The 19,124-nt window shown below is 41.0% G+C and overlaps 1 protein-coding gene across 2 annotated transcripts in view; it reads right to left on the bottom strand.

Moving 5' to 3' along the window:
* The window catches only part of LOC138183854 (colorectal mutant cancer protein), a 58,687-nt gene that overhangs the window by 23,630 nt on the left and 15,933 nt on the right, over window positions 1-19,124 (bottom strand). For both annotated transcript variants that reach the window (XM_069121307.1, XM_069121308.1), the window contains exons 2-3: window positions 15,669-15,898; window positions 14,698-14,834 (exon numbers count right to left, since the gene is read on the bottom strand). In XM_069121307.1, coding sequence (XP_068977408.1) covers window positions 14,698-14,834; window positions 15,669-15,898 — 367 coding nt within the window. The remainder of the gene's footprint in view (window positions 1-14,697; window positions 14,835-15,668; window positions 15,899-19,124) is intronic.

The raw sequence follows: 19,124 nt of genomic DNA, 5'->3' as shown, positions 1-19,124 counted from the left end.
CCGAGTAATATCCCTGACAAAGTTCTAAAGCGGTCTATTAAAAACTTGCTTCATCCAACTCGATCTGCGGCATCAAAAACGGATAAAGTATCGTACGTGCGGCGATATCAACGAGTCCGAGCTCGTGGTCGTGTTCTTGGATCAAGTGCAATTTGTTAGACGACTGGAGAGCGTGGCTTGACGGCACGAGGAATGACACGTACAAGTTCCATTCAAAAAAATAACGACTCGAGACCGGTGCATCCCACACGCGCGTGTCGTTACGTTCTTTGTCCCACCTGTCTCTTTTCTCGCGTTTCGCCATACGAACTTCGTTGGCAACGCTCCAAAAACCTGGGTGCACCATGGTCTACCGTACTTTGGAAAACAATACGATTCATTTAATTTCTATTAAGCTCGTGTCTCGCATTTTGTCGGCTTCCTGGCGCCAGCCATTCTCTGTCTGGCTAGAGCGGCATCTATACTACTTACTATGACCCGCATTAGCAACCGAAAGTCGGAAAAATATCGATCTCGAATCGGTTCGGCAACTCTCTTGCTTCTCTAACGAGTTATTAAATTTCACTGCTAGACAATCTTCAAACGAAAAGTCGCCGATCTTCAAACGCAACTAGGCGAATACCGTGAGCTTTTATCTCAAGATGTTCGGATACTAAATAGCTAGACAATCTCTAAAGGACAAGTTTCCAAGTAAATAAATCCGAAGCAAAGATTCCATTGCGTGGCTTGTCCGTTTTCTGCATTCGAATCCATTCGAATTATACTTGTATGGACATTTAAAATTTGTTGTACAAAACGTGTACAGTCGAAGTAATTTGTTATAAAATGGAACAAGGTTTTCAACACCTTTTGGAAACATCAGGTATCATTGAGAGAATGCGCTGTCTATAAAAAGTATTTGCACACTGAGTCGTATTGGAATGCCATTATTCTGAATTACGAGCCGTTCGGTCGATCGACGAGAGGCGAGACAGGGGTAAAGGCCAGTTACCCTTTCCACGATCACACGAGAAGACAGGTTTTTTCGCCGTTCGTGGATCTCGTTAGCGGATGATGTACCGTCTGGACCCACGTTCGTTCCCAACCAATCGATATCAACTACGACACGTCCTCGAAATTTACGCGATTCCCTCCGATTTTGCGATGCGGACTGCGCGTCGATACGTCACGGGGCTGACCGTAAATCGGTCCATTAGCTAATGTAAATTGTCACCCGTTAAGGTAAACCGGTGATCGGTGAATAATGACCCGGTTTTCATTAGCCAAGTACACCGTTAACGACTCGCTGCCGTATCGTCTTATTAAATCGATCAACTGGCCACGTGACGAATCTACATGGTATGGGACAGCTTAAAAAAAAAGCCAGCTTGGATATCATTGCGGATCGTAAATAATCCTTTGTACTACGGAAGAAAACGTATTTCTTATACTTCGAGTTCCAATCGTGTTCTTATTAATACTTTGTTTCGTCCTTTTTTCAGGTTTGCCCTGAAGACGTGAACCGGAATATTTACGAGACGTTGGAACAGAGCGCAATGTATTATTAAAAATACGACGGAGACCCGAGGGACCACAAATATGTCGCTTAAGCTATCGCGAAAGTCTAAAATCTAGAATATAGAAGGAAACGTTGTGCATTAACTACACAGACCGTCCCAGTAATAATCAGCCGTGGGTGGTGATTTTTATGCGAAAAAATACGAGTAACATAGAATAAGATCTTTAAGAGCGCATTTTATTCTATATTTTCTATTTAATTTGTCACGTAGAACCACCCTCTTGCCGATTATTCGTCCTGTGATTACACGGAACATCCTGTATAGATTCTCCTTAAAGGCTCGCGAGGGAAACAGCATTGCTGGAATAAAGAAGACCGCTTGTTACGATAAACTCGAGTCTCTGACGCGACATGATTACTTTCAATTCCCGTCTTCGTCTTTCGCTCATCCTTCGTCCTAATTACAATCCGTTAAGGAAGCCTAGAAGAGCGACCAACCCATTTTCTACACTCACTGGCGTGACCATACTAATAGCTTGCGACGCGATGTAACAAACCAACGATAAGAAGCATCGATCACTCGTTGTCCTGATAGATAACATCGAACTGTATCGAGTTCGAACCGCAGTGGAATATAAACGATACGCGTAAATCGTACGCAACCCAGAAAAAATAGAAATGAAACCAATTGTGGTTGAATCGATAGGCAGTTCTGTATCGATAAACAGTTTTAGTTTCCTATTATGCGGCGTATTGAAGAAAGAATTTCGTACATGTATATGTACATATTGGTGTATCGTTGGGAGAGGTGAACAGGGATAAAGAGGACCACTCCGAGACAGAATATACGGTGCATGGAAGATAACGCGAAATATACCGCAGTGCAATTCACGTTAGCGGCGTAATTGCTTTTGCATCGATTGTCCTCACGAGGTCGGCCGTCTTCGCTGCGCTCTACATAAACGAAGACTTAGCCTGCGCCAGCCTCAACAATCGCGGCTACGATCGTCATCGATCTTTGCGCAAAATAACAACAAAATACAGCAGCATATTTGCAACATCTAATTACTAACACCTATTGACCAATTATGACCTATTAAATCTATGTTTAAAGGCGGATAATTTAAGTAATTTAATTGTTGCGACTAGAGCAAAGTAGTACTTAGACGTACGGTAGATACTACAGTATGCAACAATAGTAGCTTAGCAAAAAGATACTACAATATTATGTATATCTGCAGTATCTAGATTTATATTAAAAGCAGATAATTTTGATAATCTGAAACAATCAGACTGTTACATTGAATCGTTACATCGTTATAACTCAGCCAGGTATATCACCTAAACCATATGCCTTTAGTATAAAACTAGATACGATGCAGATCCGACATCTTGCTACTATTTTTCGCATAGATCGGTAACGGGCAGTTGCCGCAGACTGAATTATTTACCTTTGCCGATCTACTCGATCCTAACAATTCTACGTTAACGATCGAGCTAAACTCGACCAAATACCCTAACACTACGTAGTCGAATATTAACAGGAGCAAACGAGGGGTGATACAAATCCGTATTTGTAAACGAAAAACGTATTTCTACGTTGCCCGGCAACAAAGTGTTAATACCAAACTGTAAATCGTGACCCTATCTGCAAATGTTCGTAAACATTTTTCATAAATTATTCCTATCAAGTGCAAGTGGGTAAAGAGAACATTCCTCGAGTACAATTCTCATTTACCCGTAAGTACAACCCTACCGATCGCTACTTGTACGGTTCTCCAATGCAGCTGCGAAAGAATCGGAAATAGGTCACTGCACCAGTATCACACGAGAACGAACATGGTCGACGAAGACACGCGCGTCGATGAAGAAAACGAAGAGGATCGGTAGCGCACGGAAAATCGGTTGCTCGGAGCGGCGACCGACCACTACGCTAGGCGGAACGCACGGTGACGGACTGAGCCACCGATTCTCCCACACCCTTGGCGCATTTCACCAAGCCACAGCCGAGGGCGTCCGAGCGACGCCGAGCCTCGCCGATCTTACGGCTCGTTGCACCGAAAGCTCCGATTCTGGTCGTCTCGCTTGCTCCAATTGTCGCGTTACACAGCCCGATACTTCACGCCGCGGTTATTGCAGCCGATAAAAAGTAAGTAGCCTGTACTCGCCACCCCCTTGTCGAGTACAATCGAAGCAGAGCGCACGAGAAGAGCCGGATATCGCCCGCCACGATCTGTTCCATCCCCTTCCGATCTGTCTATAAGTGTGACAGGGTGCTTTGTTCAAGGCCGAGGGACGAAGCTTTCTTGCTGTGTCTTATCTCGTGGTGCATGGTTTACCAGCTACATCGATCGAGCATAATCGATGAAACGGTCGTGCAGATATAGGGAGGTGGGAAGGAAATGGAAGGCTAGAGTTTCCTTGAACCAAATACTAAGAAGTATCAGGTCGTACAACAAGTTCGTGACGGGATGTTTGTAGGCTCTCCTTTATGTGTTTCAGCAACGCAGAGGATAAACGACTAAAACGATGAATTTTATACGGTCGGGTCTAGCCATAAATACGGCGACTACAAAGAAACGCTGTTTTTATCGGGCTCTATATTTCATTTTCATAGTAGTAAATTTTCCTAGTTGTATGAAATCACTAACGAATGCTAAATACAACGGTGTCAAATACTTTTCGTGACCACTGTAGATCGAATATGTTCATAGGTTTATGGGAAACGTAGATGTGGAAAAATGTAGTAATCGGTATAGTCGAGTTTCATGCGAAGCGATGATGAAACTCGAAAATGTGGAAGCATAATACACAGAAATTATTCATAAGGGCTTTCTACAAGTGTTCGAACACGTTCGTGAGCAACTGTATTGTTTGAAGCAAGTCGTCGTGTAAATTACTCGACCCAGAGGGGACGAACGAGGGATAAATGACTAAAACGTCTAATCTTATGCAGTCGAGTTCAGTCGTGAATAAATTGACGATGTTTATCCGTTTATGGGGAACGTAAACGTAGAAAAATATAATAACAACGATGGTTGAGCCTCGTTACGACGCTAATGAAATTCCAAAATGTTTCGCGTAACACAAACGGAATATTCATAAAAGGTTTGCACGAGTGTTCGAATATCTTTGTACTGCGTGTTTGAGGCAAGTCGCCGCGTGGGTTATTACGTCCCACGTAAGAGCGTGCCTTTCCATTCGTCTTATCGGCATTCCGGGTGGCGAAGTCAATTCCCGGCGTATCGAAACGGACGCGATCCATCGTCAACATGAGCAGCAGTTTTAATTGCACGAAACATCGTAACACCATCGGTGGATCGCGTATTCGAAACGCTTTATAATGCGAGTGCCGCGTGATTTATACGCTTTATGGAGCTTTACGATTCATGGGCGGGACAATTTACGACTGTTCGAGGACCTTTACGGACCTTCTTATCGATAGCGAAACCGTGATCGTTTATTGTGCGGCACTCCGCGCCATTGACGCCGGATTATTTATTGCCAGGAAGTGTGAAAATCACCGGTGTGTCTGTCGACTAATGACTCTGCCCGATTAATAGAAACAGGGACGGGATCGGGTCGAAACGATTCCATTAAGAGTGATCCTCTGGTTGCGAACGATCGCCGTTTAAAGGCAAACGATGTGGAACTTGTATCTGACATGATTACGAAGGAACGCGACGTGATATTGCAGCGATTACGGAAGACAGGTAAGATCACGAGAATTTCGCTGGACTCTCTAATTGCGAGAGACGTCGAGATCCACGTGATAAACGATCCCTGCAATTTCAAACTGTGATACAGTAGACGACAAACGGAAGTGTAAATATAGAGTACGCGACAAAAGAAAGTTTATAAAATAAGGAATATAAAAACGTTAGAATGTCGCAAAATGGATTTATATTTGATAAGAGCAACGAAGAAATATAATATATACGATAGATAAGATGACTGTTACCAATACGGTATATAATATTAGTATAGTACGAAAGATATTAAAATTTATAGTGCAACAATTTTTAAACATTCATTTGTCCGTCGATGTGGATACAGAAAGTGGTAGAAAAATATCAGAATTTCACAAAACAGAATTATACGTGACAAGAGTAGCGAATAAATGTAGCATGTAGGCTACGAACTTTTGCATTTATCAGATTCCAAAATGCAAAAATACATAGATTGAACACAGTATGTGAAAAAAAGATATATATACTATCTGAAGTACAATATAGTTTACGATATTTAACGGATAAAACAATTTTCTGGTCAGGTTCCATCTTATAAATAATACATATTCACAGAAATATGGATTTGCATAAGTATTCACAGTCTAGCAATATATGTATATTCCAGAATAGATGACTGTCAGCAACATGATGGAAGAAATTTGTACAAAAACTGTCAGTGTCATGTGTCAGAATGTATACGAACAAATAACTTAGCAATTTTAAACTTTCCTCTATCCGCTATCGCATGACCATTTTGAAATTGACTTTCTTAGTATTCATCAAAAACTAATATTAACTTTCCCACCAGTAATCCAAAATTTCCTAAACATTTCTCCATTCTGTAAATATCTTGTCGTGAGTATTTGTGCACGATAACTGTCCTTTAATGACGTACGCCACACCTGTTTGCCAGTTCGTAATATTTGTCCACCTATCGGGCCTGCTAAACAATCCGAGTAACGGTTCATCGTTCCATTAGGAAATGGATCGTCCTTGCTCGTTGGGAAGATTCGGATTTTAGTCGTGAAGTTTCAGCAGACCGATAAAATAGAATGGGAACGAGCAAGAACGAACATCGATTCAGATTTCTGGAACAGAAAACTTCGCAAAGATATGCAAATCGCGGGAGGAGGTTCGCGAGATTGCGGAAATTCTCGGCGGGGAATGGTTCGAATTAAGGAAAAAAGGGGCTAGCTGTCTGGGTTAGGATAGATATAGTATTAGTGCAATTAGGATAGACCGGGTGTGGCTTCTTAATTAACTTCGCTAATTTCTCAATTAACGCTGTCCTCCGCCAGTTGCAGGTAGACAGAAAAGAAACGTTTACTTTCCGCTTGATCCAAGCTGCTCGTGGGAATAATAGATTCAAATTCCATTTTCTGTAGCTCGATATCGATAGACGTCTAAGGAAATACGCCTCGACAATTTCGCAAAATCGAATCTTTGTTTCGTAATTTTCTGAAAATTGTATCACTGTACGATAAATTCGATTTAATCGGAGATTAGTAAGATCGTGTCATGAGTTATTTTAATGCAAAATTATAACGATATTTATAACGTTAGAGCACGCTAAATTCTAAATGAAACTCCATAGTAATGAAATAAATAAACAGAGCGTTCCAAGAGGAAACCGAATAACTTTACCGGTATGTTTGGTAAGTCATTCTGAAGAAAAAACTCATATACACTATGGATCTTGTTTGATTCGTTTCCGAGGTAATTGTTGTTTACCTTGCTCAAGCGTGGCACAAAATACAAGGCAAGTGGAAGCAGCAGAATGTTTACAACACTTACATCAGTCCGACGTCCGACTCTTGGTTTCAAGCTGTCAATTTCAGTTCAGTGATTCAGTTTCTATTCACGATGCCATATAAATTTTCTACCGTGGAATACGCCGATATGGCATTACAAGCAATACAAACAGAATGCAAGTGACAGTATCAGAAATGAAACTACAAGAACGAGCTGGCAACGATCCTGAAAACTTCGAATAGAATAGATTCGTGTTTACGGGAGGAAGGTCGTCGTATTGAACACACCTCCTATAGCCTGTACGAGTAAAAGAAAGATAAGAAATATATGAAAAATAAAAAAATGATTACTCTATGCCAATTATAACGATGTAGAATCTATCTTGTTGAAATAAATAAAAGAAAAACAGGTGAACCAAAACCCACAGTGTATATGACATTTTTCATTCAGAATGACCTGTTTCTTTTGGAACTCAACAAGTCGGATTCTGCATAATGTTACTTCGCAACATTGATTCAAGTAATATTTACAAATAATGATCCTAAGCTTAATTCTAGTAAAATATTGTATTATATTCGCGCGCTTCTTTCTGACGATGTTATCTAAATCGTTCACACTGTTGGGCGTCAATTTATTTAGTTTAAAAACAATGTAACGAAACGCGGGTTACAGATCAGTATACCAGTCGACGTAAATCAAAAGATCACTGCGTCAAATTCCTCTGTCCGTTCGCTGAAACCAAGGAACGTCCTTGGGAAAAGTGAATTTACGAGGTAAACCGGCACGGTATAGGTGCAGAGGCGCGCCTATAAAAGCGGAACGCCAGTAAACAACAGAGTATACGACGCGTTAATAAAGAAATAAGATTCCCGTTAATTGCGAGGACTGGCGGGGTAGTTTCGCGCGTGCGTCGATATATCGTCGTCTGCGTGGCAACATGCCTTCCAGCGTTTATTGCGTCGCGATGCCTTCCCGAAGAATTCGTCTCGAGCCTTTAACACACACTGGCTGGCTTGCTGGGATGAAATTCTCGAGACAGAAGACAGGCCGGAAGTAAATATCCGGGGAAGGAAACCGGCCTGGGCGATGGAAAGTAACGATCTTTCTGTCTTTCCTGGAAGAACCTAAGCAAGAAAGAACTGGAGAACATCTAAAGCTTCGCTACGTGTGCTCCACCCACGAACCAAACAGGAAAGCTCGTACACGACATTGGGTATCTCTAGCTCGATGAAATCAGACGGATTTTTATTGGCGATCGCATGCTGCCTGCCGTGATGGCGACCTATAGCGGCAGAGGAGGGAAACGGGTTGCCCTTCTGTAACCTGACTGAGCCATTTGACCGATCGATACCGTTTAGGTCGTGTAAATATTGCAAATTGATTTGCGCGTGACGTGGAAGATCGCGTGCGGATGAGTTGGAGAAATTGCTGGGTTCACGTGCAGTTTTGCGTATTCGAACGGCGAGTGCAGTCGAAGTTCGTTTATTGGAACGAAATTTTAATTAATGTCCGATTAACTGAAATTTAATGGTTGAATTCATTCATGTGAATGTGAGCTCCTATTATGCGAACGAAAAATAGTAGGTAGCAGGGAAATTTGCAGGGATCCAATTATGCATATAAAGCGCTTGTCTCCTGATAGGTTCAGGTAAATGGAGTTTCATTGGATTTTCTGATAAATGTGACTGTACCACGAACATATTTGCCAACAGTACGCAAAAAGGTTACGAGCAGACGGCCAACTGTTTGCGAATATCAATAAGGCTGCACCTTTATGTTAAATTATATTTTGTACGAATATTTAATTGTTGAAACGAATTTGATTGTCAGTCGAGCTCGAAATGTCTGAGCTTGTCTCGGTTTGTTTAGGATCTACGTTGATTAGTCGTTGAAAATGTTCATTTCCGCAACAACGTCGTTCTAAGCGTCACGACTGTCTCTCAAACTGTTCAGGATCCTTAAATCTTTATATTTCAATCTCTCTGTCACTTTAGCGAACAGAATATATACTTAACATTGTCAAGAAATATTTGAAATAAAAGATCATGTATACCAATAAGCTTAAGATACTTTCTAAGTTTATTTTTAAGTCAGAAAAAAGCAATTGTGTGGAAAGTGACGCAGGCAGAAAACAACAAGGTTAAGGGTGAATATCGCTACTGTTTTAGAACTTAGAAGAGTGGTTTAACACAGAAAATGCAAAGTAGCACTTCGAAATTCATGGAAATTTCTGAGAAATCGGTGGACGGATCGAAGGAATTTCAATGGGAAGTTTGGCCATGAGAACAAAACAATTGCCCGCGGTAAGAGGCATGAACGACACCGAGGTTCCTCCCTATGGAAAGACAACAGGGGACACCACTCCTCGGGAGAGTTATCGATCAATGACCCCAATAGCGTTTTATGAAAGTTATCAGCTTTGCCGAGACGATACCCGTACGATATAAGATTACACGTTTGATAAGCTATTGTTCCTGGTCAAATCCTTGTCCTGTTCTATGTATCGTGGACCAGCGATAACGGATACAAAGCATACCATAATCGTGCTGCTTAATTCAATCTGTCGTATCTGTAATAAGCCATGTTCGGCTTATCTGGAATCATACGGGGCCGCATAGTTCACGTACTGTAACTGCACCGGCGGCCATACTAAACGAGAACACGAAAAATGTTGCAAAGTTCCTTCCTCGAGATCCAGCTACCGTACAGTAATTTTATACAGCCTGCTTAATAAGGACGTGTACGGAAGATTTTCTTATCTAGATGGAGGCATGATGAAAAAATTCTGAGAAAAAATCAGCGTGGTAAACTTCTTTTACGATGTATTAAAAGAAAATTTTACGTGACTGTCCGGTCTTTCCAGCGGGACGATGTTTTTAAGCGCGAGTATTATATGTGTAGAAAACATTTCGAAGCTACATTCTCGTGTAGAGGAAAGGAACGCAGGTACGTGGTAACATCGATTGCGATTCTAGCAATGCAATCTTTTTCCCAATGACAGAAAGTTCAGAAAATCTAATCTTTTAGCTGGAGAAATATAACGTGTAATATAACGTACATAATACAAACGGACCGTAATAAATAATTTTTATCTTTACCACGGAGAAGGTAGAATACAGGATAAAATGAAATACCCTAAATTTCTGTAATCCGACATAAATTACTGCACACATCTATAATCCAACGCGATATCATTCGAGCGTTAACTGCTAAACGGAGCATTCAGCAACAGCGAAAATCTATATGTTCCGAACGCCTGAATTTTAAGCTGATATTCGTACTTTAAATTCACTTCTCTCCGCAATGCATCAAGTTTCAGGTTGCTCAGCCACGCAGTGTCACTCGGAAATACAAGTTGAAAATCATAGAAGCGACGAACAAAGAGTTGCAAGTTCTTCTGGAAGAGGAATCGGTAAAACGTAGGGAAAGTAGGTCAGTCCGGATGGTTCCCATAAGTCAAGGAAAATTCCTGAATAATTAAGCGGAAGATTCGCGACACGCGCTGCCAAGCGCGACAAAGTGTTCTCGAAGATAAGATTTTGCGGAGTTCTTGAGATCGATTCCGCACGGTGGCTTTCTACTGGTGCGAACTTTGGTGTACGCCGCGGGTAGAATACGTCAGAAGGAAAAGAGCAGCCGGAGATTCAGTCGGGAGTTAAAGCTTGACGGAAACTGCGGACTTCCATGTCGTTTGTTAGCGCCAAGACGGCAAAGTGCATTTCGTAGTTTACCGCAAGTTTCGCTGTGGGCGAGGTTTGTCTGTCTGGCAAACCGAGTCTCTGGAATATTGCTAGGTGAATGAAGCCCGTGACGAACATTCGCTGCTACGCAGAGCAGAATCGAAAAAGAGAGAAGTCTAGAAATCGTTACATCGTGTCTCTTTGCTTTTAGCATTCTGATATCTCAAGTAATTCTAACGATATCCCATTAAGCCGGCAACGTTATATCACTGATTTACGTAAAATCGATACGCGTGCCATAATGTGCTATCGGCAGGTTCAGGATAAACGTTGGCGAACTCCGGTTGAACGACCTCCTGGCAAATATATCTTCAGCACGCGTTGCAGATTCTTTGGATAGTTCCCGCTACCATGCGTACCCGCGTCTTATAAGCAGTCTACACATGCTATAACGCGTTCCACGATGCAGATTTCAACGTGTAAAGCATCAGTGCCGAATCTTCGGTTTCTTCGGATCGAACGTCATATTATCGTCGTAAGACCGTGGATGTTTATCCATTTATGAACAATTTTAGGGAAAAATGTACAAAATACAAATTACAAATATGTATATATAAAATATATCAAATATAGTATAATAAATTGTACAAATATGCAGATACATATAATATCCGAAGTAAAATAAATCGTCTAATAGATTTAGTGAAACTTCCAGTTTCATCATCATAAAAGGCTCGCTGTATTTACTGAGCAAATATACACACACTTAGCAAGTTATTGACACGATCCATGATCGACGTCGGTCGACGAAGTAAAATTTATTCACCAGTTGAAACGATGCGTATGAAATTCTCTGCAGCGCAAACTCCTCACTATGGTTCCCATATCTCGATTCAAATAACTCGAATTAGTATGTTCGTGGCGAAATCGCCCGAAGGACGAGTACGCGAATTAATTTCCGCCAGGACTGTGATCGCGTTGTTACGCGTTTCCACGCGAATCGTACGATCTCCGTCAGATAGGGGACGGAATTAACGACAGCATTACGTTTATCCGACAACGTTGACACCTCCGCGACCAGTGTTCTATTTCCATGGAAATTCTGGCTCGGTAACAGGCTAACAGCTAACGAGATCATCGCCCATAAGCGAGCCACGCGCGCGAACAGTCGTCGAAAATTCGAGTTCCTTGCGGCAAAAGAAGACAGACTTTTACGACCGGGACGAACTTGACTCTTATTCGCGTAATCATGCAAATTCCTGGCAAGAGAAGATAACGTTCAGCCGCAGAAATAATCCAAACTAGCCGTACGAACGTCTACTTTCGATGGCCAGACCGTACTTCCGGGGACCTTGTAGGAACAGTGATCCTGCGGGTGTTTCAAACCATTTGCCGGCCACCTGTTCAAGATTTGCTTATCTCCTAATTAAATTGTTCTTATCATCGAAGAAGGTTAATCAGCTCTTGCTGTTCTGAAGACGAGATATCGCGGGACTAATTGTACGAATACTTTTGTCCTTCGCTGTAAATGACATTCAAAAGCTATTTAAGCTGCTGGCATGATCATGAGATATCAAAGACAAACGAAGTTATTGTAGAATTAATTACACGAATACTTTTTATATTTCACTGCGAATAGCATTGAAAAAGGTATCCGATCTCAATGCTCTTGTCGTGATTACGAAATATCAAAGACGAATACGGTACAACAAAGTGTTGTAGAAAGTCAAAATTTCTGAAAGCGGTCTGGTTGGACTTGGCTTCGAGGTAATTTGAAAGCGCGGACGGTCGTTAGAACCACATCTCGCGGCCGCTGGCTGGCTGACTGCATTTTAACCTTATTCCATTGGCTCGCCCAGTCGAAAGAGATCCCTTTCTTCGCCCGGCAAAGTACGCACTTCAGGTTGCTTTGCCTCGGGTCTCGCGGTCTCACCTCCGCAAGCGCAGCTGGCTAAACGTTTGCTCTTGCTTTCTCGTGTTTTCGGTGTGGTAATGTACTATGTAATAACGGTTATTTATAGGCAGTAAATGCCGTATGCCATTCTCCGCGCTTTCCTTCTTCCCCGTTCATCGTTTCCTTCCTACGACCGCGACGGTCCACGATAATTCTTCACCGCTTTGGAATTCGACCGATTTTTATTCGCCTTTTATCCTACGACGCGATCCTCTACCCTCTTTACCGGAATTCTTTTCGAGCCTAGTTTCCAAGTAACATGCGCGAGTTCAGAAAAATCCATAATTCAGGTACGAACACTCTAAATATTAGATTGTTTTAATCGATTCTAATTTATTTATTATTTGTTTAATTCTTGACTCTTGGCTTTGAGTGGCTTCCAGTTTCCGCTTTACCACCGTACATCATCTGTACGTTATAAACCAATACTATTTCCCTTCTACACTTTTACTACGTTTACACTATGACACTTATTTCTCTATTCAATCAGCCGTAATTAAAGTTAAGAAAAATTTAAGGGCAATGTATTTGCATCGAAGTAGCACCTTACCGAATACCAACTTGGTGTTAAAAGTTTCTTTCGTTTTATAAGGAAATAGTAGATGCACAGCATTTTTTGTTTTATATTGTTTTATTCAATTACATATGATCCATTTTGCAATAATAGAACAATATAAAGTAATATAAAACGAGAAATGTAGTGCATCTATTATTTCCTTATAAAACGAAAGAAACTTTTGGGACAACCTAATATCATAGGTCCATAATATTTCACGTAATTCTATGTATTTTACCAGCCATTAATTAGTCCCGTTATGTATAACATATATAAGAATCATCATTTTTAGAATTAACAAATCCAATATTCGTTTACGTATAAGTAAAAAACAATGATAAGGCCAGAATCACGTGATATTAAACGAACGACTGCGCTATAGCGTCCAAGTTATCGATTCTCTGGAAACTGGAACAATTTTAACGAGTCGAGATATTCACCAAACTTATCCCAGAGGAATAAGGGGACAGACGACAGGATCGTGCAATCTGTCGTTATATAATGGCGGATCACGTTCGAGTGGCATTTGAAACGTCGTTAATTGCACCTGGTGAGGAAATTCCCGTGGTTCGTGGGATCGAGGCAAAGACGTACCAACGTGGCCGGTTAAGAACAAGAGGATCCATAGACGGGCGAGGGAAGAAACTGAAAGCAGCAGCGTTTTTCTGGCGAGAAAACTTATTTGCCGGTCTACGAGGGGTAATTCGCACTTGGCAATTTCGCGCTACGGCTCTATAAAGCTGCAGTTCCTTTGAAATCTTTCCTTTCCTTTCGCACGTTTCACTCTCCACGGCTGAGTAATGGCGATGCAGAGAACCAGACATTTCAGACAACATCAACATTAGGCTATGGTTACAGTGGATTTTCGAATGAAATAGAAATAATGCTCCGACGAATACATCAGATTACATCAAATATTGCACGCTGTATTTTTTTGCAAGTGCACGCAGGGTGTTATTTTCATATAAAATCTATCTAATCAACAGCTATTTCTTTATGAATTCTCATCTTTGCGTTTTTCCAACAATTATTCTCGTAACATTTCTGGCAATCGATAGGTACATCAATGAAAAATAGAGAAATTTATTGCTCGATATATACAATCGCTCATGAAAGTATTCGAATACTGAAAGAAACGTTTAACGAGCGTAAGGAACCTGTGTGAAACTGTGTATCGTGTACCAAGGTAAAATTCTCTATCGTTTTCATCTTTGTAATTAATTCAAGAAAATCGATTACCGTTTAACAACTGGCAAACAGCAAATAGGAATTACTTTTCACCATATTACGGTGTTTGCCGTAATTGAATAGAAATTCGTTACAAAATACCTAAGTACACTGCGAGAACACTGAATTATTCAGTCCATTATATTTTTCTAGTTTGATTACTTTTTTGTAATTGTACTTTAAACGTAGATTAAGTCGTAGCGCCGATAAGTGAATTTTGAACTCGATAAAATAATTTCAAACGTTCGCATTTGGTAAGACAAAGTAGATAAGAGCGTGTTTTAATCGTACGAGCTCACCTTGTTTGCCAAGTCTAGCATGTTTCCAGTCCCCCCTGCGGCAGCTTCCACTAGTTTCTGTAGAGTATGGGGTTCCGGCGAGAGATCGCGTGCTCCGCTATCGAATTCCCAGCGTTCATGCCGTCCAGATACGGTACCTGAACATAAGTGAAATAGCGTATCATCTGTGCTGAACCGCGTTCAACGTCGTAAAATCGAAATCACGGCTGAAAATAGGAAATTTAGTAGACCAAAATCGGATGTCTATTGGAAGAACGTGGATCGAACCGGCTGTCCAAATTCATTCAGATTTGCGTTTATCCGAGATTGACGAGGCGAATGTGCGAAAGATGCTGACAGGTTTTGAAACATTATACATATATGGGGTGTTTTAAAAATCCTGGTATAACCGGCCGAGCGATGTTCCAGAAAGGAAGAAAATGAGCCTGAAAACTCGTTAGTTACGCGCGTACTAATACTGGAAGTTTCGAATTACGAAACTTCTGTTTCTGTGGGTGCCTGCACTTTAAACATGGAGAATGTTAAGATTTGCTTCGTGATTAATAAAGTGATTCTTAAGAAGTACTAATTTTATCCTTATTTATAAAACCGTCCAAATTAAATACAGAAGAAAGGACGTTTAATTGTCAAACTCACCTATTTCGAAATCGAAGCTTTAAATGAACAAAAGTTCTTATTCTTCGACTTATTTTTGCACGCAGGATTACCACCTGGCCGGTTGTACTACGATTTTTGCGACACTCCGTATCATGCAATATTGCACGTAAAACGAGATATAAATTCACATCAAAAAATTGCAGAATCCACGAAAATAACAAAATAATCCATCGATTAACGTTAAACGCATAAAACGATATAACTGTAATTTTCTTTCTTTTATCTTTGAAATACCAACAACGAATATCTCTCAAATTTACTCTCTGCGAAAATGCCTGCCACTTACGAAAAGAAGGAAAAAGGAAAGAGCTTACCGAGACTGTTGTCGCTGCTAGTCGGTAAGTATTCCGGCGTGTGCGTATGATGAGGACTAGTTCTGTGCTTGCCAGACCTGAGAGCCTCGATCTCCGGTCGAAGAGCCAAGCGACACCTGAGGAACTCTTGATAGGAAATGCGACCGTGCTCGTCCGCCCCCAATTCTCTCATTAACTCCTCCACCGAATTCTCCAGATTCAGTTCTCTGCATACCGTCAGCAGATCCTGACTGCAATTTCAAACAGAAAAGAATAGCCTTCGTTCGAGCTGTTCCAGACAATCGCAGAATTACATAATCGTCGCGTTTGCCAACCTTTCACGATTCCACGCAGTTTAAATATAAAATACATTCTACTTCATAAATCACTTGCTAATTTGTAACTGATTTTCTGACATTTGCCGATTTCAAAGAAAGAGTTCAATTCTTTGGTCGTGCAGGCATTGTCTCATCGAAGTTTTCAAGTATCGGTGGTTTAACACTAACCTTACCAGGCCTGGTCAAACGATCGCTTTCAAAATCTCATTTAAAATCGTGCATTCATTGTTATTTCTTCTGTTCGTCTAACTCTATGAAAATTCTTATAATTAACAAAAATCGAGAAATTGATTAATCGGATAGTATGAGAATTTACATCAAGGTAAAGTCATGCTAAGGTCAATGTTAACAAACGGGAGTGATTTAAAGAGGATGTGTTCAAGGTCTAACATTTTTCGAATCGCAGAGGAAAGACAAATTCAACTTTTAGAGATCAATTACTCAATTACAAAAACAAATGATTATTTGTGTTATAGGTATAGCGAGAAGGCTAGAAGTATAACGAGTATACGTAGGTTGACTGTGGTAGGTCAGATAGCAAGTTAAGATACGATTTATCATCTATCATTATTATTTCAAGCTGTAGGGACAACGATGTAGAAATAAAGTTCGATCTGCAAAGGTTGGGCTCGTTCGAATTTTGGTTATGGAGGCGATTTTTTAAAGATTTTCACAGCGGAGTATAAAGAGAAGGAACAAAATTGTAGTATTATTTCAAACGAAGGATTCGTATTGTAGTATTGTTATTATATCGATATTAAAATATTATTTCAAATTACAGAGACTCGAATTACCAAGGTTCGTCTGTAATAGTATGATTACCAGATATCAGAGATATCAACTTCATTCTATAATTACAATATTCATTGATGCCTGCTCTAAGTATACCAAGCGTCCGGAGACTTATGGACGACAGCATAAATCAGAGTAACTGTAAAAAATTCAAACGTCCCTGCGGCAATTCAAATTCCCTTCGATGCTCCCTTCTACTCGAGCAGTTTGTCATCCGCGGTTCTCATTAACGTCAAACCATTGACCCGACGGGGACGTGGTCTGAAGTCACCTGTTTTTCCAGGCGATCACACGTCTGGCGAAACGCGGCCACATAACTACGTTCCTACGGCCATGAATAATTTATTCCCTGAATAATTCATAGATCGAAGATGGTACTCTGCCGTAGTACTCGCTGGACGTTCGCGAGATTAAAGAAGCGTCGCGGCCGACGACGCAGAAACAACGGAGAAGGCAGCAGGCTCGCGCCGCTAAGCTACTTAATTAAAATCGCCACGCTCATAAACCGTATTCAACGTCGCGTTCGCGGTGTCCGGATGTCTCTGCAATGGCGGGTTCCTCTTAATTTTCCTCGACAGCAGGATGGAGTATCATCGGTGAGGCTCGATTAAAACGTCACCGCGCTCGGCGAATGCTGGGGAATCACGCGGAAGACGGACATACAGGGGCGATCGATAACGGGGAATTAAAGATTCATCGGCTACACGGAGCAGACACGGACATTCGGAGAAAATCGTTAAAACCGACTCTCTGTCTCCTTTCTCCGTGAATGCTGACGTCTTTTGTTGCGATGCGAGGGAAAAGGCGTGGTCCGGATGCGATTTAACACTAGAGTTACTAACGCCCGAAGTATAGAACTTGCCTCAGAGGAATTAAAGTGCTGGGAATAGGACGAAGCTTGGAACGCAATAAGAAATACAAGCTTTCGTTTGTATATTTGAAAAAGACGAAGAATCATGAAAATCTATAAAATTTCTATGAAAATACGAGTTGATCGGTTCATCGGCACGCTGGTGGTTCTGGTATTGACGTGGAAGTGTTACACACAGATGAAAACCGAATTATTGGTCGTGGCGAATAAGCGAATTATTAATGCGATTTCCTCGTACCTATAAACTTAAATGTGGGAAAATTACGATGAAAGTCGCTGGAAATATGCAATTTAAACTATTTAATCAACTACACCCTCTGTTCCATTTGGATAATTTTATAATTTCTACGTTATTTTGGGAGCAACTGTAAATAAAAAAGTTGTTGGTATAATAATAATAATAAAATTAATTATTCGTTCGATAAAATACGCTGAATTACGCGGAATGTTACGGTTTTCACATTAATAAATGAAAATTCTTCAGCGAAAAGGATACCTTTACTTCGTTGTTCGTCCCTCGCTGCCTAATGTAATAAATTACATTTATGTGATATGGATATCACAATGCAAATGTACTAGTTCTCGACAGATCTTCGATATCAGTTTATCCGAAAATAGGATTTCATATGATAGAATGTCACTCTTCATATTCAGCTTATTTTGCATGTAGATTCATCCCCTTTCATGTTCTAGTAATAATTCCGAAACCTTCTATATTCTGTCGTTTTGAAGCACAGCATGAGATAACTTGGCCGTTAAAGTATCCACCGAGATATGACTTTCCCCAATAATATCTTGTAAATTATTTCTCTCTTCCAGATCTACTTCAAAAATACCATAGTATTCACGATTCGCAGAAAGAAGGGAACTCGATGGGACGAACAAGAGGTGGCGACGAAAACTTTCTCGCAGAAACTTTTCCCTCGTCCCGCCACGGAACTTTTCGCTATTTTTTTTTCTTTTTTGGGACGTACGGCGGGTACGAGAAGCGCCGTGAAATAAGATACCGATCGAATAACGCGAGTTCATCTAATTCCACGTGCCTCTATGTTTGCCCAAGCACGTGTAAAACGCGAACACGTGAATCGTGGAAGGAATCGCATCGGTCTGCAAACTGCAGAAGCGTTATTATTTCCGTGACAGCCACACCTTGCGCTCTCCTATTCAGCACGTAGCGTATAGCACACAATTTTAATCAACTTTCGTTCAATGGAAAGTCTTGCGGAAAAAGGAAGAAAAGAATCTGCAGAAGGTTTCACACTCGATCGTATTCATGGCAGAATGGACGTTGAAGCCAGAGACGAGCGAAATTGCAATCAAAAGGATGACGAAACAAAAAAGGGAAAGAGCGTCGACACGGAGATCCGGTCGTGATTAACGGGACGCAATCAATGCGTAAGCATTATGTAATTCACGTGAAGCCAGGCGAACGTTTGAGTGCCATTCAGTACCTTGCCGCCTCTTCAAACCATTGAA

This window comes from Bombus flavifrons, chromosome 10 (assembly GCF_040668555.2).
Source record: "Bombus flavifrons isolate JBK064 chromosome 10, iyBomFlav1_principal, whole genome shotgun sequence".
Taxonomy (NCBI): domain Eukaryota; kingdom Metazoa; phylum Arthropoda; class Insecta; order Hymenoptera; family Apidae; genus Bombus; species Bombus flavifrons.
Note: the sequence above shows the minus strand (reverse complement) of the source record. Positions and strands in the feature narration are given on the sequence as shown.